This window comes from Hemicordylus capensis, chromosome 6, assembly GCF_027244095.1.
Source record: "Hemicordylus capensis ecotype Gifberg chromosome 6, rHemCap1.1.pri, whole genome shotgun sequence".
Taxonomy (NCBI): domain Eukaryota; kingdom Metazoa; phylum Chordata; class Lepidosauria; order Squamata; family Cordylidae; genus Hemicordylus; species Hemicordylus capensis.
The window spans coordinates 134106699-134131210 of NC_069662.1; the positions used below are offsets into that span (position 1 = coordinate 134106699).

At 41.5% G+C, this 24512-nt stretch overlaps 1 protein-coding gene across 5 annotated transcripts in view; it reads right to left on the bottom strand.

The window, feature by feature from the left end:
• Positions 1-5572, bottom strand: part of CFAP69 (cilia and flagella associated protein 69) — a 39007-nt gene extending 33435 nt beyond the window's left edge. For 4 of the 5 annotated variants that reach the window (XM_053259006.1, XM_053259007.1, XM_053259005.1 and 1 more), the window contains exons 1-5: positions 5436-5572; positions 5260-5336; positions 4263-4455; positions 1254-1403; positions 940-1117 (exon numbers count right to left, since the gene is read on the bottom strand). In XM_053259006.1, the coding sequence (XP_053114981.1) occupies positions 940-1117; positions 1254-1403; positions 4263-4299 (365 nt within the window). In that variant the 5' untranslated portion in view covers positions 4300-4455; positions 5260-5336; positions 5436-5572. Of the gene's footprint in view, positions 1-939; positions 1118-1253; positions 1404-4212; positions 4456-5259; positions 5337-5435 lie in introns of all 5 variants that reach the window. The other variant, XM_053259004.1, reaches the window with a different exon arrangement.
• Positions 5573-24512: the final 18940 nt, after the last annotated feature.

The following is a 24512-nucleotide window of genomic DNA, read 5'->3' on the forward strand; positions in this document are numbered from 1 at the left end:
TCTACCTGTCTCTACTCTATGACTCCTGATATGACTCTTCAGGTATTTCCTGTGAGAGTCAGAATCCCTTCCGTTCCTCTTAGAGAGCAGATAGCAACATCTCTCTCTCTCTCTCTCTGCCTATTCATTATGTAATTCTTTAGATTAAGAATTAGATCTTTCCTATCCAAAGGTGTACTTCACCAATAAATCTACTTAGTATTTTATTCTACAAGAATCTCCATGCGTCTTCTCTAAATAGCAGCAACAACTACACTCTGCTAACTACTCTGTAACTGAAGTGGGTAGCTTCTTTAGTGCTCTGCTAATTAATCTGGGGGCAAATTACATCCTCCAACATTTAATTTGTCTTTTAGGGAGACAGTGTTCAGTTTGTTCTGGATGGAGTTAAAAACTATGGAGACAAGATGGAACCCTGTGGAACCTCATAGCATAAAAGGTATGAGGCTGAGCAACAGTCCCTGAATACCACCATAAAGCAACACTCTAGCTCCCAATCTGTGGATCCTCTCCAGAAAGATACTATGGGTTGATGGTCTCAAAAGCTGCTGAGAGGTCCAGAAGAATGAATGAGGTCTCCCTTGCCTACCTTTCTCCCTCAGGATAGTTCATCAATTGGGGCAACCATGGAAATTTTGAAACTAGGGATGGAACCAGATTGAATTGGGTCCAGGTGGTTCAATACATATATTGTAGTGCATTTCCAATCTTTTCCCTGTATTGGGGTGGAATGGGGGGCTGTACCCCAGTTCATTTTTAAAATAAAAGCACGTAGAATCATTCACATATGTACAGACATCTGTATAATATAATGTCTGAATATGGCTTTAGTGGAAAAATGTTTTCATTTGCCTTTTAAAGTTATATATCAAATACAAGATAAAATATATTAACAAGCAACTAGAACACTAGTTTATATGCTGTTTAAGCTCACTTAACTTTACACATTCCACATTACTGAGCTGATTAATAATTTCTTCCTTGGAACCTTTCTCTAACAAATTCCAGAGGATTTCGGAGGAACAGAACAGCAACTTTCCAGAGGGGTCAACATCATTCATATGAGAACATAATATTTTTGGTGCTTGAGCTGTCATCATAAATTTGCAGTTTTCTTCTGGAATATGAAAGGATTGATAATTAGCTCCCTTTATGTTGCTATTGTTTCATGGAATAAGAAAGCAGAGTAGGCCAGTATTAGTGATGGTTTTGTTTTTTTAAAAAAATAATAATAAAAAATAGATTATACTAACCAGAAGTGGAAAGGTCCTGCAATGTTTTAATTATCCATAATTTCTCAGGAAGTTGTTTTTCAGCTAATGTCAATGACAAGAGTAATGTTTCTGCTAAATCTGCTAATTCCTCCATCTTCCTTTTAAGGTTTGTACTTATAGGTTGGCAAACTGTATAAAAATAGTTGTAAGAAATCTGTCATATTACAAAAAGTCATGTTTGCATAAAACAAAGATTATTTAGCTAACAATAATAAATTAGGATTTCCAAGTAACTTGATTTTTTTCCTGTATTATATTAAAGCTAACAAAATTATAGGATTGATGCCCAGCTGAATTAAATGCTATCTGAATATACTGGTGCGGATACAAATGAATTGTTTAAATTATAAATAAGGGGGCTATTCCCACGAGCAGCCAAAATCGGACTAGGAGAGCCTAGCCCGATTTTTTCTGCTTGTGTAAACTACAGGGCTTGCAGGCGAGCCCGGTGGCTTACAAGCGGCTAGCCCGCTTCGGTAGCCCACCCCTTAAACTGGGTTTGTGGAGCAAGAGCTCCACAAACCCGGTTTTAAAAATCGTGAGTAGCCGTGGTGTGGCTCTGCGCCATGGCTACTCACGAGTAGACCCCTGGCTGGGAGGCTTAAAAGCAACCTCCCGGCTTGGGGGTCTCTCCAGTATGCCCTGTGTGCTTGCGCAGGGCATACTGGAGCTTCCGGGGGCTGTGTGGCCCCCGAACTCCCCAGCCCTGGCCGACTCCATGACGGAGCCAGCAGTCTTGTGGGCGGCCGCTGCGGCCGCCCAGAGCAGACTGCCCACTCTCCCCGTAAACCCCCTAGAGGCTCTTCACACAAATCACGTGAAGAGCCTCAAGGTGTTAATGTTTTTAAAATACTTGCATTATATTTCAACTATGTCAATTTCAATTACAGGAAGGTCTGATTCAGACACTATGGGGAGGTTCAGATTACATACTGGACCTGCGTTTCCGCGTCCCCTCCCCCCGCTCTCTGGTCTGAGTTCAAACCTACGGCAGTCTTGCAGAGAGGGAGCTGACTGTGCAGGCTTCCTTATGTCCTGAATGAAATCCTGCACAATCAATAGGAGCCAGAGTGAGGGAGGAGCTTCCTCCTTCAACTCTGGTTTGAATCAAGGCAAATTCCAGGCCCTGGATCGGATGTAATGGAGGTGCTGCTGAAATGCAGTTATCGGTGGCATAACTGAATTTAAACTGAAGGTAACAATTGCAGTTAGGGGAAGGAAACTGTGGGTCCATTTTTGGTTTTGGAACTCCAATTCGCAGTTCAAACATTCTCATTGGAACCGGAGGCGAAGGGACCTCAAGTTTCCTGTTATGTGTGAATGTGGCCTATGTGGAGTCATGGTTAAATCTGGGTTACACACAATGTCTCCAAGCTTTGAGTCCATGCTCCCCAATCCCCTGAGCAATAAGCATCTATCAATTGACATTGAAACCTGCCATTTCTGGCTTATTTTATCCTAACTTGCAAAATAAACCACAAACTGAACTGGAGGCTTGAAGTTTCCTGCATAAGTAAGAGAAAAATAGCCAAAAACCAGGCCTGGGGAAAAAGTTGGGCAGATAATATCAACCACACTGGAATGCAACAGTTTGGCAGCCATGTCAACTGGGTTCTTCCACTACAGCCCTTTTGTGCTGCTGAGCATTGCTTTTCTGCAGTTAGCAGGAAGTGAATTAAAACAAAGCACTTAATATAGCAATGTCCTTCCCCATGGCCAAACTCCTTCTATATACTGTAAATCCCATTCAGCAAAGGTCCTTTCCAAGGTTAACTTCTTTTTGCTGGCTTTCCTGATTTGACTGCTTCCCTATATAGTATGAGCGAGGTACTAATGCTGAATAGCCTCTGATTTGCTCCTTATATAACTGATCTGAATTGCCTTAGTGCCTGTTTCTTTTCCTGGAGGGGGGGATATATATAAAACATGATAAGAGGAAATAAATAATGAAGGCGTCTCACTGCCACAGGGAAAGAAATCACTAGGACAATTCTCAGTAGCAGCTCAAGGCAAATCAGAAACTATTCAGTGCTAATACTCCACCAGTGCTGAATAGGAACACTCAAGGGGTGGTAGTGTTTTACTGCTGAAAAGCCTCCAATGTACCACTTGTGTACTATTTCTTGTTCTTATTTTGTTATATTCTTTTTAAAAAATAGCAAAATAGTGCAATATACAGCACAAAAACTAGAACTGTATACTTGAAAATGTTAGGTAATTTTTACTATTGGCATTGCTACTAAAAGCATATATGGCCCAGGCCAGACCCTTACCAGGGCTGAAAATTTTGTTCCACATTTGAGAAGTTGGTGTCTGAATCTCTGTCCACCAGAGTCACACTGTAATATGTGATAGAGACATTCCATGTAGATGTCTGAATACATCTACTGAATACATCCTAATAGAGCAGGGATGTGCGAATTGATTCGGGTACAAAACTATTTGTACCCAAACCTACCTGTTTTAGGAGATTTGTGGACAAAACAAACTGCCCCTGTACTAACTGGCCAGATTGGGACCCAAAACAAATTGGGGGTGATTCAATTCGGGTACAAATCGAATTAAAAAAACATAGATTTGTGCACATCCCTAGCATAGAGCCCTGAATCACATGATTCTACTGATCAGTCTTGGGTAACTTCTTATTTTTGGACTACAACTCCCATCATCCCCGACCACAATGGACAAAGGCTGGAGATGTTGGAAATTGTAGTCCAAAGCAACAAGTTATCCAAGACTGCTTCTGGCTAAAAATGGAGAGGAATTGTGCAGTTCAGTATATGGATGTATAGGCATGCATGTCCTATATTATATCAGAGCATAATAGAGGCACCCAACATGCACCTCTACCACAGAAACAGGATTGTCAAGCTGTTTGATCCAGGCCTTTGATTAAACTGGCTATATTTCACTAAGTATGTCTTAAAATAGATTATACCTTCAAACTCTTTCTTTGGTGGCTCAGCGTGGTAAAAGCTAAAGACTTACAGATTTTTATCCTTTTTTGAGAATATGGAACCTGCATCAAGTAATCTGAAAAACAGGTAAACAGTATGCGCAGCAGTATCACAATCTTATGGGTTCCATTTGTTGTATCATAGTAGTATGTTTTCTTCTCATTTTTTTATTTGACTTCCAGAATGGACAAAGGTGATAGTGGTGATGGCTTGGAATAGTAATACTTGATGGAAAAACACAAAAAATACCTTCAAGATTAAAAATAGCTTCAAGAAAGGCAAAGACCTTAGACAACTTCTGTGGGGTTATACACATAATAAGAACTTGGTGCAGATGAGCTGCAATTCAAAGCACAGTTATATATGCTTAAGCATGCTGTCTTGAAGGGGATAAATAACCTATAGCACAGGTCTATATATGTAAACCACCTAGAGAGATTTTATATCAGGCAGCATACACATTAAATTAAATTAATAGAAGCAACAAAACTAGTAAAGGTAAAGTGTGCCGTCAAGTCAATTTCGACTCCTGGCGCCCACAGAGCACTGTGGTTTTCTTTGGTAGAATACAGGAGGAGTTTACCATTGCCTCCTCCCACGCAGTATGAGATGATCCCTTTCAGCATCTTCCTTTATCGCTGCTGCCCAATATAGTAGCAGCGGGGATTCAAACCAGCAACTTTCTGCTTGTTAGTCAAGCATTTCCCCGCTGTGCCACTTAAGGTGGACTCAACAAGACTAGTACTCACTAGTAAGTGTGCTTAGAATTGCAGTTGCAGGCTGATTGGACAGTCTCCCTTGAAATGCACCGCTAATAAAGCACAGATTCAATTTTTAATGGTTTTTAGACTTAGAATAGTCTAAATGAAGTTCTACAATGTATGTCACAATTTCTGGCTCACATGTCTGAAAAGTCTGGATGGACATATGTTTGCACATGTGTGTGTACGTGTGCGTACACACACAGAGTGCATGAATACAACATCCCCAGTTTGCAACACACACACATGCACAGAGTCTAAAATTACCCAATTGTGCAATTGATTCTTGAACTTCTTTGGCGTCGTTTCCTTCATCAGATAAATTCTTTTTATAAAATGGTAACCTGCAAAATTTAAAGAAAGTTGTTAGTTATAGCAACTGTATTTAAAATACCATGGTGGAAATCCTGTTCAAGATATTCTCAGAAATTTATCATACCAACCATTTTGATTAAATGCATGAAGGATTAGAATAGTTTTTCATTATTTCAGTTTGATAATATCTCCCAGATAAAAAGAACACTAGCTGATATGAAGAAAACAAACAAACAAAAAAAAAAACCACAAAAAAATATTTTAAATAGTAGAGGAAGTTATCACATGATCTAATATAATCATATGCTCAAACCAAGTTGTACCTTACTATTTATACCAAGATGAACAAAAACAAAATGTATGTTCAAACAATTCAGTGTATTGTTTAAAGGAAAATTCCATTCTATTCTAGAACATATAAACATTTATGATACAACAATGTGCCTGATTCTGAAAGTGCTCACATCAAAGGGGTCGATAATCTAGGAGCATGCAACTCCTCACTGAAATCAATTTGCAATATGAACTTATCCTCAGGGTCCAGCATAGTATTAGTTCTCAAAGGGATCTAATTTCTTCTAAACAACTCATAGAAGTGACTCATAATTCAAAATGTTGGGCTTGTTTCAAAATCAAATTCTTTTCCAATAGGTTGTCTAGTTGGGTTAGAAAACTCACCACAACAAATGCCACCAGTAAGCCAACAATCATTTTTATAACTATATTTCAATGGGAGACACCAGTGGATACAAGCTTCTTTAAAAGGCGGGGGAGGGGAGTAAGTAACTCACATATCCACTAATAGGTTGGATTTGTATTTTATTTCTAAAATGATGGTTTTGTGGGCCCCTCTGCAAAATAGACTTTGTAAAGAACCATCTCTTTTGCTTGAAACCTGTAGACACTGTATTTGGAAATTGTTCTATCTACTTTTTAATCTTGCTTCCCCTAGACAAGTCATATTCATTTCTTTCAAACCTCCCTGAACCACAATCCAGAGAAGCATTCATGTATGAGTGCAGCTGCTCTTCAGTGGCACAATCTATACATTAAAGTCAAACTACCTTTCTGCTTTGTCTATATAACATTGAAAGTGTGAAAAATTCTAAATAATCACTGCATTCCAGAAGTGTAAGTAACGTAAGCCCTGTCCAGGCATTATGCAAACAGGGACACTGTTCTCATGTATGATGTCACAGAGAACATACCTGAAAGCCCCATCTATGCCATGATGCACATGAAAACCACACACCTTACTCTCCATACTTATAGAGTTGGTCTCTGCAGACAAAGGAGATCATTAGTGAGATCCTCCCTGTGAAGCAGTATGCTTGGGTGGCCCCTGCTAACTGGGCAAAGAGGCACCTTTTACTGTGGTGATTCTCTTTATTTAGAAGGGGGAGAGTAACTGGCCCTATCCACCCCCAGCACAGTACCTCCAGTGACTGTTGCTGGTGTCTGTCTTATGTTTCTTTTTAGATTGTGAGCCCTTTGGGGACAGGGAGCCATCTTATTTGTTATTTCTCTATGTAAACCACGTTGACACTTTTGTTAAAAAGCGGTATATAAATATTTTGTTGTTGTTGTGTGCCCCAAATCTCTGACCATAGGGATGATATCTCCATGAGTACATCATTTGTCTGCAGAGACCAATGCTGTAAGCTAAGCATGGTGAGAGGGGCTGGGGTTTTCGTGTGAACCACGGCAGGGATGGGGCATTCAATGGCATTCTCAGGGACACTGTACAGCCTCCTCATTTTGCCTAACACCTAAACAGGGCTAGAAATGAAAAGACATTGCTACTTTCACTCACAGACCTGAGAGACAGGTTCAGGGGCGGAGCCCTCATTGAGCATACAGGTTCAAAGAACCCGGGGAGGAAGGGAAGGAGAGGAAGGGAAATAAATGCTGCCTGAAATGAGATGGGGAGAGCTCGCTCAGGCTATACCAAGCCCAGGCCACGCCCCCTTTGAGTGTGACATCACGTGCACAGGGCATCATTGGCAGGGCCGCCGAGCAGGGCCAAGCACAGGCCGCTGTTCGGCTGGCTCCACTCCTGGACAGGTGGATACATTTAGTTAATAACACTGCATGGTTTTACTTCATGTTTTTACTGACAGAGTAGAAAAGAAAGCACTTTATTTTTCTCAGGACAAATGCAGAAAAAAATAATATTAACTTGTTTCTCTACATTTATACAACGACCTTTTCATTGTGCATGTGTGGAGAATCACAAGAAAACATATGAAACTGGAGCACAACTTGGAAGAGACGGGAGCAGCAGAAAGAATTAGAGGAGCAAGGAAAGCAGAAAGAGAACAGAACAGGAAGAAGCAGAAGCTTGGTGGACCAGTAAGAAAAGCTCAGTGGGTCATGAGCTGACCCCCGATGACTAGTGTCATGGAAAGCAAAATAAAATCACACTACCTTTCCTTTATTCATTTGATTCAGGTCGGGCTAAGAAATGATTACCTATGTACCTGTGAACTTTTCACCTGAAACTTAGGTTCGTGTTTTTCAGAATATGTTTAAGAGCTGTTTGTTCTCTGATTCTCAAATGTAAGGATTAGAGATGGGATTTAAATTTCCATGAAAGGAAAGAGATTAATTATAAAACTGAGTTGGGGTAACAACAGATCAAAGAAAAGAAGCAATGAACAAATTGTATGTGACAAGTTTCATTTTAAGAGAGGAAAGGAATGAAGATGAATTTTGTTAAGTAATGATGATATGATCATAAGAAATTTTAGGATTAAAAAGGTGGAAATTTTGATGGAGATTTGGGTTGCCTTTGGCACCTCACTGACTTCTATTTTGTAGGTTTTAAGAACTTGAAATGATCTTTCATAGAATGTCTTTTGTAATGAGCTATGTTTTGATGTCTTATACTTTGGGCAGTGTTTAAGATCTATAAATACTGTATTAGAAGTACCATCTAGGAAAAAAATCTAACCTTGGATTCAGGTAAATACAGTAAAATAATATTTCTGTAGAAACTTTCTCTCTTGAGTTCTCATTTTACATATTAATATTCCACATTGTAATTATATACCCTTGGAGAGAACTGAACTCACACTCTGGGTGTTCACGTTTCCCTCATTATCCACTGTTCTGGCACTTGCGGTTTCACGTATCCATGGTTGGGCAATATAGACCTGACCTCGTTACCTGCGGTTTAAAATAAATAGGCAAAATTCACCTGTCTATGGTTACTGGGTGGTCAGAAATGACTTGCGATGTCATTTCTGGCTACCATTTTGCACCATTTTGCAGCACAGGGCCACTTTGTGGCTATTTAAAAAAAAAAAAACACTACAAGAACAATCCCAGGTTTTTTTAAAGAATTGACAACTATTTTGAGGATTTGTGGATTTTGTAAGGTCTTTCTGGAGAGCTGGAGGCCTGGAGAGCAAGGTACTATATCATTCTCTTTATTTCTGCTATTTTGGACCTTTTTTAGGCTCAAGGAACCTAACCCCCCCACCCCCGCCTGCCAATTCCAATTGACTCAATTTTGTTATTTGCAGTTTTTGTATTCATGTCCATAGGTGAGACTGGAACCTCCACGAATAGCAAGGGCCACCTGTCTTTCCTAGATTGGTTTCTTGCACACCCTTCAGTTTTTGATATAGCTTATGGCTAAATATTGAGGTGTGAAATGTCATCTAATTAGGGGCAATCCATAATACAAGCAAGGCTATGGTGAAAATAACCAATAGTCAGATTGGTTGATTTTCAACTACAGCTGCACCAAATATTCCTGTTTTGATTTCTCAGGCTGAAAATAGTGCTTTTGGGAACAGATATGAGAACTAGTCCCCCCGCTCCCCACAAACCCTTAATTGTATTGGCTGACATGCAAACTAATATTGCACATGTGCAGCTATAAATAGCATGCTTGCAACAGTCCTCATGGTTCAGCAGCACACACAAAGGTTTGTGTGTAATTTTCACCAAGTTCACCTTCCCCCAGAAGTGCCTCTGGAAATATGTCCCTGAGCGTTACAGAGCCATCAGGGACATTGTTTCCAGGGTCAAACAGTGCTTAAGAGGGAAGGGGAGATCAGCAAAAATCATGTCCCATACACATGCACTGCTGAGGTGCAAAGGCCATCACTGCTGACATGCTTTTTTAGCTTAGCATCTTCAGTGATTTTATATGTCAGCCATTCATTTTTTCAATCCTGTTAATTGCATTTGTTTCCCTTGCCTGCTGCTTATTCTTTTCCCTTGCATTGGTGCTTCATTTTTTCTCACTGATCAGTTATATGAGTGACTGATCCCAGCCCACTGGGACTCACCTAGTGAAAGGGATTACCATGACATAACATAACCAATCACATTTGGCAGTGACACAATGTTGTTGAGGCAAACAGTCAGCTCAGGGCCGGATTAAGGGCAATTGATGCCCTAAGCACAGCCCAACAATCTTGCCCCCCTCGGCCCCCTCCAATGTGCGGCAGCTGTAAAAATGGCCAATTCCATGCTAGGGATCATCAGGAAGGGGACTGAAAATAAAACGGCTAATATTATAATGCCCTTATACAAAACTATGGTGCGACCACACTTGGAGTACTACGTATAATTCTGGTCACCACATCTAAAAAAGGACATTGTAGAACTGGAAAGGGCAATCAAGAAGAGGGCAACCAAGATGATCAGGGGCCTAGAGCACCTTCCTTATGAGGCAAGGCTACAACACCTGGGGCTATTTAGTTTAGAAAAAAGATAACTGCGGGGAGACATGAAAGAGCTCTATAAAATCACACATGGGGTGGACAAAGTGGATAGAGAGAAATCCTCTCCCATAACACTAGAACCAGGAGTCGTCCAATGAAATCAATTGCCACGAAATCTAGGACCAACAAAAGGAAGAACTTTTTCACACAACACATAATCAACTTTTGGAATTCTCTTCCACAAGATGTAGTGACAGCCAACAACCTGGATGGCTTTAAGAGGGGGAGGAGAGGTCTATGGAGAAGAGGTCTATCATCGGCTACTAGTAGGATAACTTCATGGAGGAGAAGTCTATCATTGGCTGCTAGTAGGAGGAGTGTAGGCCACCTCCAGCCTCAAAGGCAGGATGCCTCTGAGTACCAGTTGCAGGGGAGTAATGGCAGGAGAGAGGGCATGCCCTCAACTCCTGCCTGTAGGCTTCCAGCGGCATCTGGTGGGCCACTGTGTGAAACAGGATGCTGGACTAGATGGGCTTTGGGCCTGATCCAGCATGGCTGTTCTTATGTTCAGTAAAAGAGTTAATGGCATGATATCTAGAGGGAAAACTCTGTGGTGCCCCCCTTCCCTTGATGTCCTAAGCACGTGCTTGTTTTGCCTTATGGTTAATCCAGGGCTGAGTCAGCTGAAAGTGATAGCTTCTTTTGAGTCACATGGATGATTCCAGTCAATCTGGAATGATGTAATGAATGAACATAAGAACTTTTTTTAATTGGAACAGTCTGACATTATTCAGTTTAATATAATACAAATTAATACAAAACACAACAAAACACATCATATTAACAAAATATCAGAATCATTTATAATTTCCATACCTCATGTAAAAGACCAGAGTTATCTCTCTTAAGTTCTAGATAGTAAATATATTTTTCCCATATACGACAGAATTGTGGTTCTTTTCTCTAATTTATTATCCTTACTTTGTCAGAAACCTTTTCTAATATTGCATTTGACCATCTTTTATTATTCCATCTCTCCATGTTTAGGTTATCCAACAATTTCCATTGCTGTGCTATAATTGCTTTTGCAGCCAGAATAAAAAAAAAACCCCAATACGTTCCTTATTTTTAAGTCTGGTTTTATTCCCTGTAAATATATGTAATAGACCTAGCTTTGGGGAGCATTCTACTCTTTGATTCACTATTTTGTTAATTTCCTCAAAAATCTTCTTCCAAAAAGGTACAACTTTCTCACAAGTCCACCAGATATGATAATAAGTACCTTTCTGTTTACATCCCCTCCAACATTGTATAGAATATTGATGAGAAATGTGTGCTAGTACCAAAGGTGTTAGATACCAGTGATGTAATATTTTCCATTGAAGCTCTTGTACGGAGGCTGAGAGAAACCCCACTGGCTTCCATAGTGACTGCCACTTTGTCTCCTCTATATTTTTATCTAAATCAGTCTCCCATGCATTCCTCAAACCCATTGGAAGATCACCAATCTCTTTGTGTATTAATAATTTATATACATTTGAAATTATTCCCTTAGGTTGATTCAGATAGCTAAATATTAGTTTCTCAAAATCTGTAAGTGGATGAATAGCCAAATCAGGCACAAGGCTTATCTAGTCCAGCATTTTATTTCACAAAGTGGCCCACCAGATGCCTCTGGGGAGTCCACAGGTAAGAGGTATGTGCATGCCCTCTCTCCTGCTGTTGCTCCCCTGCTACTGGTATCGAGAGGCATTGTGCCTCTGAGCCTGGAGGTAGCCCATAGCCACCAGACTAGTAGCCATTGGGAGAACTGTCCTCCATGAATTTGTCTAAGCCCCTTTTAAAATCATCCAAGCCCTTAAGTATGCTTTCCATCGATTTACCTGGCACTGAAGTTAAGTTGACCAGCCTGTAATTTTCTGGATCCCCCAGAATCCTTTTTTGAAATCAGAGTTCCATTGGCTACTTTCCAGTCCTCTGGTACAGAGCCTGATTATAGGGACAAGTTACATATTTTTGCTAGGAGATCATTTCACATTTGAGTTCCTTCAGAACTCTTGGGTGGATGCCATCTGGCCCTGGCAATTTGCTAATTTTTAGTTTTTCAAGACAGTTTAAAACATTTTCCCTTGTCACCTAAATTGGCCAGGTTCTTCAGCCGCTAAACCTGAAAAGCTCAATTCCAGTGAGGGTATAGGGTCAGTATCCTCCTCTGTGAAGACAGATGCAAAGCACTCATTCAGCTTCTCTGCAATCTTCTTATCCTCCTTAATAATCCCTTTCACGCCCTCATCATCTAATGGGCCAACCACCTCCCTGGAAGGTTTTCTGCTTCTGATATATTTTAATACATTTTTGTTATTCCCCTTGACACTTCTAGCTATATGCTCCTCAAACCCTCTCTTTGCATCCCTTATTGTGTCCTTGCATTTCTTTTGCCAGAGTTTATGTTCCTTCCTGTTCTCTTCATTTGGGCAGGACTTCCATTTTCTGAAGGAAGTCTTCCCTTTTATAGCTTTGCTGACTCTACTTGTTAGCCATGCTGACATCCTTGCTGGTATCTTTCTTCCTTGGTATATATTCCAACTGAGCTCCTAGTATTGTGGTTTTAAATAAGTTCCATGCTTTCTGGAGTGATTTGACCCTCTTGACTTTCCCTTTCAACTTCCTTTTTAACCAGTTCCATAATTTTTTAGAGGTTTCCTCTTCTGAAGTCCAACGCATCTGTGTGCGGGCTACCCAATGGTTCTGCAACTCTGACATCTCGCACCTCAACCCTAGCAATGTTCCTATCCCTATTTGCCCATTGTGCTCTCTCTCTCTCTCTCTCTCTCTCTCTCTCTCTCTCTCTCTCTCTCTCTCTCTCTCTCTCTCTCTCTCCCCACCCTAAGATTCCAGACATAGGAAATTAGAAGCATTGAAAATAACTCATTGCATACTTCTGAGAGTTTTGAAAATAAGTTTTTAAAGTTTAAAAATCTCACTCTTTCTCTTCTATGTATACAATTCTGAGAACTTGATTAGTTTAAAAATAGTTGAATATATATTTAACAACCACTACAGACCTGCCAATAAACCCCACCCCATTCATTCTCTTACTTTCTGCTTTCCTTCTCACAGAGAGGGAAACAACTCATTGCAAGTTCCAAGGGGAAGATCACATGGGCCAGGACTTACTGGGAAGAACTCAATCATTTTAAATCTTCTTGTAAAAGTTAAATATCTCTCACACAAGAACAAACAAGGGCTTGGGGAAAGGGAAGAGACACACCAAGGGAGGCTTTCAATTGGGGATGCTCTCTCTCTCTCTCTCTCTCTCTCTCTCTCTCTCTCTCTCACACACACACACACACACACACACACACACACACACACACACACACGGTTTATGAATGTGGGAAAGAGAAAAACACAGGCTTCTGAGGGAAGAAATCACATTCACAGAAAAAACAGATAAGGGTTGTTTGTTTGTTTGTTTGTTTGACTTTCTTTTCAGCTCTCCTTGTGGCCATCATGCTTCCTTCCTGCTCCCTTGCCAGCTCTGCATTGAATTGTTGAGCAGGAGAGGAGCACAACTCAAGGAGGACCAATCAAAGATGGCTGCTGCTGGAAGCTGGGCGGGGGGAAGGAGAAACATTTAGAGGGCAATGTCACACCCTAGCCATGGGTCTGTAGAGCCTTGTGGGGCCCCTTGACCCTCTGGGCCTGGGGGCAATTGCCCCGCCTTGTCCAATGGACCCTAAGCCCCTGGTGTGGTGTAAAGTTATTGATGGGCACTTTCAGTCCCCACCCACCATGAGTTCTGACTGAACACCAGCATAAAGCTTCTGACAAACTGATTTGGCAATGTGATGATGTCACCCAAAGCTAACAAAAGACAATGTAGATGACTAGGTGAACATTTTTGCGGCCACTGAAGAAAATGTTGGGAAAGGGGAGATACTTTAGATGCTCCTCAAATGTTTGCAAAATACGAGTAGTTTTGGCACACCTCTGTTTTCCATCTATAGCCATGTATTATTCAGATTTATATTGATATGAGATCTTTATCATAACAAATGCAAATACTTACATACCACTATGTGACAGCAAAGCTAAAATAATACATTCAAATAAAAAAAGACATTTCAAGGATTTTGCCAAGGAAAAATATTTACAATATTAATTATTATTAGAAACACATTTCAGATGTATAAAACAGAGCATTTGCCAGTGGAAAATGTAAGTTGTAAAACATGTCCGCAATTCTAAATAATGAAATATTAGATGTCTAAAACAGGTTTACATTTTTTTAAACACTGAAATTAAAATAGATCTTCTACAAAACTGGAAAAATCCCAGTCTCCAGATTGATATGGTGCTTGATAATCTGGAGTTTGACAAAGGAATGACTATCTACCTGCCTAGAAACTCTGTAAAGAAAGTCTCTATTGCCCATGTCAGCAGCCTGGGCAATATCTGGATAATAGCCTGGGCAATAGCAGCTATTTTTACTTGCTGGGTATTTTGAAGAAGCACAGCTCTCATTCTTTCCAGTTCTTTCCCACATCTGTACTTTATGCTACATAAACCAAGTGCTGGGGGTGGGGCAGGGGAGGGGAGAGAGAGAGAGATTGAAGTAAGCTACCGAAGGAAGAGTGCTTTCTTTTGCTGGTGATTGATTGATTAAATGCCATCAAGTCGGTGTCAACTCTTAGCGACCACATAGATAGATTCTCTCCAGGATGATCTGTCTTCAACTTGGCCTTTAAGGTCTCTCAGAGGTACATTCATTGCTGTCGTAATCGAGTCCATCCACCTTGCTGCTGGTCGTCTTCTTCTTCTCTTGCCTTCAACTTTCCCCTGCATTATGGACTTCTCAAAGGAGCTAGGTCTTCGCATAATGTGTCCGAAGTGTGATAGTTTGAGCCTGGTCATTTGTACCTCGAGTGAAAATTCTGGATTGATTTGTTCAATGACCCATTTGTTTGTTTTCCTGGCTGTCCATGGTTGCTGGTGTGAACCCATTATTGGTCACCCTTCCCACCTGCTCCCCCCTTAGTGCAAATAAAATAGGAAACAAAGTGGGGTACCCCAGAAGATAAGGGTTTCTTCAGGTTGTTTCAAGCAGCACAGAGGGAAAGGGAAGCAAAAAGAGGCCCATGTGTTCATTTTTAATCCATTCATTCTAACTACAAGCCCCCTTGCTTCTTAACTCAGAATTGCTTATGTGAAATGGAGTGCAGAATTGCATCATAAGCATACACTGAAAGGGTGGGGAATTCTCCCTTTTAAACACCCTGATTGCGCAATGACAAGGTGGTTAAAGATATCAAACAGGGTTTCAAAACCTAAGAGACCTGGAGCTTTCCCACACTTAACTTCCAGTAAATGTTGAGTGAAGCCACTTCAAATTACACTTGTGGCATGAGGGAAACAGCCCCTCCCCTCTGCTCTTGGGTTTTCTTTTGGGGAAGGTTCACATTGCATGCCTCCGTGTTTTCCTTCTAGCCAATGGAGAGAGAGGGAGTATGTGTTTGGGAGCTCCATGTGGAGGAAACACAATGCTGCCTTCAAAACCTCATGTCCTAGACTGGGAGCATTTGTATACAATAACAGATTTCTTCCCTTTTTTCCCCAACATGCCAGGGGTGTGACTAATAGTGTTCAAAAAAGTCAACTTGAGCATATACAGAGGTTTTGTAACTAGAACTTTCAAAGTTCAAAGTTCAAACCAGTGTGGTGCAGTGGTTAGTTAGAGTGTTGGACTAGGACCAGGGAGACCTGAGTTCAAATCCTCATTCAGCCATGAAACTCACTGGGTTACTCTGGGTCAGTTGCATATCTCTCAGCCTAACCTACCTCGCAAGGTTGTTGTGAGGACAAACACAACCATGTACTCTGGACTCCTTGGAGGAAGAGTTGGATATAAAAATGTAATAAATAAATACGTACATACATAAATTGTTTGCTTCCTGAAAACTGGTTTTTCCACTCTTCACATCTAGGCAAGGCAGTTCTATTTACAAAGAGCGCTTTCCTCTTGTCAAGTTAATGATTATATAAATGTTCTAGTCAGTGCCTCTCCTTGGCATTTGCTAAGGTGTTTTAAGAAAAACTTGCTTAAAACCCAGATTTAAAAAACCTGGAAATACACTAAGATGAGCTAGAATTCAGAAGACAAAGCCCAGTTTGTGTGTTGAGTGCTTCCAAAGAACTTGAATGGACTTCGGGGGAAGTCTGGCAGGTGTGTGAACACACACACACTCTTTTCTGAAGGAGATTAATGGTAACAGCCCTGTGTGGAAACCCTCCTGGACAGTTAAGGTTTGGTGTTATTCTGAACTATTTTTCCAGACTTGTGCAGCATGGTTCTAAAAAACAGATACTGGCCCTCCCCTTCCCCAGGAAGCCCTCTGTGACAACCAAAAATGTCCCTGAAGGCTGTGCAATCCTCAGGGACATATTTTTTGGGTGGCACATAGGGCTTTCCTTCCTGGGGAAGGGCAACAAAATTTGCCACTTTATTGCTGCATGGGTGCAGTTAGTTGGGAAGTTATGTTAGCTCTCTCCTTACTCTTATGTCAGCCACTCACTCCAAAGAATTTAAAATATTTTCCAGTCACTGTTACATATCCCCCATCCCCCATAATGACCTGAAGACTGGTATTTTCAGCATGCTTTCACAAGGGTTTTAAACATCTGATTATTTGAAGTATTAAAGTCACTGGGAGCATTCTTTTCCAAATAACAAAACACACATTAGCAAAATTTAATAGTTTAATCTCTTGGTGACAATAATACCCAACCAGCCCATCTAAGGCAATTAGAGACCTGTGGGAATCCTGCTTCCTTGTATTTAATACATCACCATTATGGAGTCCCAAGTGCTGCAGTGATAGCTTCATCCTCAATAAACAACTAATTCTAGAATGTTTCTGACCACAGGAAAATACCTTAAGAAAAATTTGTACATAAAAGAGACCAGAGGTGGCAAACAGGTGAAGCTCATCAAATACCAAAAGAACTCTCTATATAAGGAAGCAGCATTAAAGTAAAGAATGAAATACCCATATAACTTAAGAATTTCACATGTAGGTTCTATAAAAACGTGGTGGAGCTGACTTTTTTTTACACATAGGTTTGAGATGTTAGAGATTTGTTTTAAATCCTCGGGGCTTTGGGATGTTTAAAAATCAAAGGAAATTGTGAGGCTAAGGGAAAGAAAAATATGTGCAACAAGTGTTTAAACAAATAAAAAAGAGCAACCAAGCCTTAAAACTATCAAATGAGACAGACGTTTATGCAGATAGCACTTGTCGTATTTCCAACACCAAAGACGATACCCAAGTCCCACTGAGTAAATTTACCCACAGGATTCACTGGTGGGTCCGGCAGCCTTAGAGGGTGTTGGCATGGGGGGGGGGGTCACCACAGATTCCCTCTCCCCCTGCCAGCCTCCACCAGTCCTCGAAGGACTATTTGGGGCCATTCCAGCCCTTTCTCTGATCTTGACCCAGGCCAGGCAAATTGCCAGGTTGCATGTGCAGCGGCCTCCAAAATGGTTGCTGCCACTAGGGAAAGGGCCGGAAGGGCCCAGATATGGGCCAAAATGGCCCTTAGAGGACTGGAGGGAGGCTGGCAGGGGAAGAGGGAGACACTGGATACCACCCCCCCCCATGGCCGTGCCAGCACCCGCCATGACTGCCGGACCCGCCGGTGAATGATTCTATTTTTTTTAACATTAGAATCTCTAAACTGGCTAAGATTTGAACCAAGCGGGGTGGGGGTTGTTTGTTGGCACAAAAACTAACATGCCCAGGCAAACTGAACTGAACCAGGCAAACTGGGTTTGTGCTCAACCCTATTCTTAAGAGCTCTGTGAGGAAAGTGCTGGGAAGTACTACATTCCCCATCATTCTGTGCATGTCTTCCAAGATGGTACAGGAGCTCAAGTGGAGCACCTCCCCCCTCCCGCCACCATACTGAGCAAAGTGCAGCACTGTACAGTGAGAATGGTTGTCTCCAATTGTGCAGAGTATCCATCCTCAGCCAAAGCTTCACTGTTTGCCCAATAAACAATTAGTTAGGGGGCCACACTTAGGGTTGATGGGGGCCACCACTGCCCCCCAGGCTTTACAATGAAGATCACAGCCCTAAAGGTCCCTCAACTCTCAGGGACATTGTTTGGGAGGTACAAGTAGTTGCAGAGGGAAGAGGAGTTCACAAAAAACAACAACCCCAAACCCTTCCCTCTGTGCAATGGGAAAACCTGGCACATCTGCAGAAGTTTAGTCAGGATGTTGGCCATTGTTATTTGCTATGGGGATCTAGGGAAGGCCCCTTAAGAAGTGGTCTAATCATTGCCTCCTTCAAACAAGGAAGGCAATGATATTATCTAGGCCACCTCCAACAATTTTCCTGCTAGATAGAAGCAGCCAAGTAGGGCAAGGATTCAGAGAACAAGTGGTAGGCTGCACTGCCCCAAGCAGCTTGTCCACGTCATCAGGATTCATAGATTGAAACTGGTCCAATCTAATACTGCAAGAGGGATCGCTGGACACCACCTTAATAGACTGCAGAAACAGTGGAGTCCACGTTGGCCTGAATACAAGAGATTTTGTCCGCAAAGAACCCATTAAAAGCATCACAACAGAACAAAGTCCCCAGGGACTGGTTTAAATTGGAAGGAGTCTGAATCAAACTCCTCACAACCCAGGGCAGCTCTGCATTTGGGGACAGGGAGCCATTTTATTTATTTATATTCATGTAGCTTTGGGAACTTTTTGTTGAAAAGCAGTATATAAATATTCGTCATCGTATAAATATTTGTCACCGTTATCGACCTGGGCATGAGATTGACTAAAAGGGAAATCAGAGAAAGGTTTTGGTGGCTAGGTATGGACAAACACATTGAAAATGTAATCAGGCACTGTATGGCTTGTGCTGTATCTGACAAGATATAGAAGACTTTTGCCGCCCCCTTGACTCCAGAAGAGTTAAAAACTGGGAAAAACTTGCTCTGGATGTAATGGGGCCTTTTTCATAACCCACAAACCCAAGGTAGTGGTGAATTACTATTCTAGGCAGCCAGAAGTTTCGTTTGCTGACAACATTACTACAAACAAAGTGATCCAATTCATGGCTGCAGTTTTTGAGAGGTCTTCCTAAAGAACTAGTGATTGACAATAGGACACAGCTTACCTCATTTGAAATGGAGCACTATTTGCATAACCGTGGGATAAAACACAAGACTCTTTACTTGTACCATCCTCAAAGGAATGGCTTAGTGGAAAGAATGAACAAATTAGTGAAAGAAAGATTACAACTGGCTACTATGCAACAACAATCCTGGTAAGAGGTAATCCGTGAAATTCTTTTTAGTTATTGAACTCCTCCTCATTCCACTACAGGAAAATCAGCTTTTGAACCGCTGAGAGGATGCAGTGCTACCACCAAACTCTTGATGGCAACAACCGATAGGGCTTTCCATGCCACCTCACGCTTAGGATGCAGAGTTTCGTGATTAGGTAAGGGAGAAGCAACAAAACTACACACTGTGTGTAGATCAGAAATGGCATGTGAAACAGCCAACATTTCAGGTAGGGGACTTTGAGTATGGCTGCCTTACTTAAGGTATGTTCCTGATATTCTGGAACAAAACAAATAATTGAAATCCAAGGAGATTCTGTTGTATTGGAAGATGGAAAGAAATGGAACAGTTCAAGACTTTCCAGCATGTATGCTATGAGAAAAGAGGGAAGGGAGTCTGGTCTTAAGAGAGGAGCTGGAGAGGACTTTGATCTTGCCTCCAGTTTTGTCTTCACAGAGGAGGCTGATGAAAGTGATGCATGCACAATCCTCATTACCAGAAAGAAGCTCATTAACATCTCCTGTGCCAAAGAACCTAAGAATTAGAAGTGTGTGTTACAGGAGAGCACCTAAAATACTTCAAGACTGTGTAACTGAATTTTAAATCAGTTCGATTCTGGTTGTTATAAAGGGGAGGAATGTGTTGTATTCTACCAGTGAAGCTATTCTCACGACCAGGAGAAATCGGGCTAAGGGAGCCTAGCCCGATTTCTCCTAGTCATCTGCTGCCACGGGAGCCCTGCGGCTCCCGGCAGCAAACCACCAAGAGTACCCCTCCCCTTAAACGAGGTTAGCAGAACTAGCGCTCCGCTAATCCCGCCCAGCTGATCGTGTGCTGCCATGATGTGGCTCTGCACCATGGCAATACATGAGGAGACGCCCACTGGGAGGCTCCAAGCAGCCTCCCGGGTTTGGGGGGTGGTCTCTCCAGGATGCCCCGCACACTCGTGTGGGGCATCCTGGGACTTCTGGGGGCCACGCGGCCCCCGATCCCTGCAGCCCCTGCTGGCTCCGTGATGGAGCCGGCAGTCATGTGGGCAGCCCTTTGGTCATCTGCGGGGAGAGCAGGGTAAGCCCGCTCTCCCTGCAGACCCGACAGAAGCTCTTCTCATGAATCATGAGAAGAGCTTCAGTATCTTTTATGGTTTGTTGTTTAGTAGTTTCTCCCAGTGGGGAATCCGGTAGAGAGTGTGTGGGGTGGAGTCAGAAAGAAAAAGGGAGGGAAAGGATAAGGAGAAAATGGATTTGTTTCTGAATACATTTTAAAAAAATCTATATAAAATTACTTTGTACTTGTGAAGGAAGCAGCTATAAAACAAACCTCATATTCTTTCAACTACAGCACTGTGTACAATAATACATACTAGAACATTTCTCCTATCTAGCTTATTCCCAAAGGCAATGGCTTTTTATGAGCATCTTTATGCTTTTTTATAATCTGAGTCTGAGAGATGTTTAAGAACACAAACGTATTGAATGAAAGTAAATATGTAGACTCAGATTAGACCTAACATGAAATCATGGTTTGGTGTTATGTGCCTGAGCCTCAGTAAACTTTAGACTTGCACACTCTCTCTCTTCCCTCCCTCCTTCATTTGCAAGTGAGGGGAGGAGGTATAACATTTCTGTTTGAAGTTTGTAGACTACAAATTGTAGTTTCCCATTCCAATCAAATATGCATCTTGATTTGTTATCTAACTATGGTTTGTGCAAACCATAGTTTTGCATTTGGACAAAGCGGGAAACTGCAGTTCTTTTAAAAAAATAGGAGGGGGAGCTTTATGTCTCCCTTCCTTGTGTGTGAAAGAGGGAAGAAGGGAGAGAGAGAGCATGCAAACTCAAAGCTTGCCACAGTTCATGCATGTAAAACTAAACCAGGATTTTGTGCACCATCTAAAATAAACTATAAGCTCTTGAGCAATGATATATTAAAAAACAACAACAGAATAGTCAGTCAACTTTTTAACTGATGTCAATAAAAGTTTTTTTAATGGAAAAATATGGAAAAGCCTTGTTGAGAGGAACAAAATGGAGAATTGACAAAATATACAATTAGAGATAGAATTAAAGGCATGTACTACACATAATTTATGAAAAGTTCACAAAGGCATTGCTACAAAGGCATTACAATTAATATACAAAATATATAGAATGGATATAATTACACTGGCTTTGTGCAGTCTATTTTAAAAAAATAATCCCTTATAATCTGATCCAGATGTTATGATCAATTGTCCCAATATAAGAGTTGATGATTTATCTTGTAAGAATGGCACCTTCATCCTAATTTACATCTGCTTACAAGGCTAGCAAGAATTTGTTTTGTCACTGCTGTACCTATTCATACCGTATCCTATTCAAGACTTGCTGAATTGACACATAAGATAAGGTTGTACATACAACTCTTTGCTCAGTAATGAAATTCATGGATGGTCTTGAGCATGCCCAGATCTCTCAGCCTAAATTTTCCTTCTGTAAAATGGGAAATATACTTCATCTACTCACAGCATTGTGAGGGCAAACATTTTAATTATTTTTAAATCTTTTCACATATTGACATTCTTTTCCTAAGGCTCAATTGGACTTTGTTTATGAACCAGATGGGAGTTGATATGCAATTGTGCAAGAGCACTCATGTGCAAGATGGGACAATTGCACAAAATAGGGCCATTAGAAATGATGACCCCCCATTGCACAACTGCATTTGCACAATTGTGCACTCTTGTGCAACTGTGCACATTATTCTTTTAGTCTGATCAAGACTTGCACAGCATTCAGCTACTGATCTCAAAGCACACTATGCCTAAGTGAGAGAAAGATAGTCCAGTGACACCCCCCCATCTCTTAGTGCAGTACCTATTCCCAGTATTTTGTAGAAGCTATTCCCACAACCAGGAGAGATCGGGCCAAGGGAGCCTAGCCCGATTTCTCCTGGTTGTCTGCTGCCATGGGAGCCGTGCAGCTCCTGGCAGCAAACTACCAAAATTACCCCTCCCCTTAAATGAGATTAGCAGAGCAAGTGCTCCGCTAACCCTATTTCATTGATTGTGTGCTACCGCAGCGCAGCTCCACGGAGCAGCAACACATGAGGAGACCCCTGCCAGGAGGCTAAAACAAGCCTCCCGGCCCTGGGGGTCTCTCCAGAATGTCCCGTGTGCTTTCACAGGGCATCCTGGAACTTCCGGGGGCTGGCCGGCCCCCGATCCCCGCCACCCCTGCCGTCTCTGTGATGGAGCCAGCAATCATGTGGGCGGCTGATCTGGCTGCCCCGGGACGGCTCCCTGACCATCCTGATGGCTCCCTGACTAACCCTAACAGCACTTCACACCAATTGTGTGAAGCGCCTCAGACACTGGCAAGTTGCAGTTGGGAATGGATTGTCTACTGAAATTTATGTCCTTACCTTACAGGATGTTGGGAATGAAATAGCTAATAATTGTGCCTAGATTATCTAGCCGTCTGTAGCTGATGTTTGCTTTCATTGCATTTTCAGCTATACAGGATTGATGCAAGTTCAACTATACAGATTCTTGGTGAATTTCACAATGCAGGAATCAGTTGCCTTAATTACTTTTATCTCCCCCACCCCCTTAACTCTGTTAGCTACTTTTATAGATGACAGCACACTGAACTCCTGCAAACCTGTATAGTTACCTGTGTTTTACAAATGAATAATATATATTCTGATTGTGTAACACATTACATATTTACATAAGAATATGATTTTGCCTCAGTTCTCTAGGGCCACATTGTTACAATCAAGTAGACAATAAAAACTTACAATAAAATTCAGTACAACCTCATAACAATTTACATGTGACAAATTAATTAAGCCTTACTAATTAGCTATAGCTAACACATTAGCACTATAAAATTAAAATGACATAAAAAAATAGAAATCGTTTACCATATTTTACACATGGGGGGGGAAGCATTTATCATCCATAGGAAACAAAAGTGCCTAATGGTCTACAAATGTAATTTAAAGCATTTTTGCTGCATAGAAATTATTTTTTGAATAGCACACATCAAGTATTTTAAGCAGTGTTACAGCACTGTGGTGCATTGTAATGAGAATTAAAGTTATATTCATGTTCAGGAGAAATTTGATCTAATATTTGACATACTGTAAAAATATATAGCCCAACAATAAATATTTCACCTCTTAAATAATGTATATGGCTTATACCCCAATACATATTGCATTGGCATAGGTTCCATTAAAAGCACTGGGAGATACTTCCATGTAATTTCTTTATGATCTGGGTATGGCTAGGCAACGAAATATTAATATCTGGCTTGTTCATACAAACTGTTCCATAAGTAATTTGGCTGAAGCAGCATGAGCTGACTTGAGCTGCTAAGCCGTTCTAGGATCAGACCATATTTATGAACATAATGTGATTCGATAATGTCTAGCAATATAGATTGCAGTATCTGGCCCACAATGGGGCTATGCACATGACTGGGCAGGCAAGCAGGCAGGATTCAACATACCTTCCCCCAGACAACTGCTCGCAACTCCGAAGGCATGCAAGTCGTTCACCCACACAACTAGCGCTGACAGGAGGAACATGGATGCATCTACATGCTGCTCCTGGCAATGTGGGTAACCAGAGGCCAGGACTCAGGACTCATTGTCCCAGCCTCTGGGAATTCCACAATGCACTGCGCAATGTGCGTGATGCATTGGGGGATTCTCCCAAGAGACAGGCGCTCTAGGCACTCTGTGTGCGGCTGGCTTGGAAGTAGCCCATTTTGCACACGAGCAAGCTCCCTAAATCTTGGCTAGCAACCAGGCTAAAAAGCCTATGCAGCACTGGCCCACTGGGATTTGGCCTGATCCTGGTGGTTCTCACATGCCACCTAACACAGGCTGGGCGTCCCTAGCCTGGGTTAGGCTGTGCGTGAGAACAGCCTTGGTGTGTTGTATAAACTGGACTGCAATCCTGCACCTATGTGTATGCCTGTAAGGCATACACACATTTTATTTATTTATTTAATACATTTCTATACCGCTCCAAAAACGCAAGTTCTCTGGGCAGTTTACACATGAAAAAGACCTGCATACAACCCCTTTCAAGTGGGTTGAAAATTGCACTGTGAATACCCAAACTATTAAATGTGATAAAACTTTATACGATGCATAAATATTTCATGATTGTTTCCACTGAT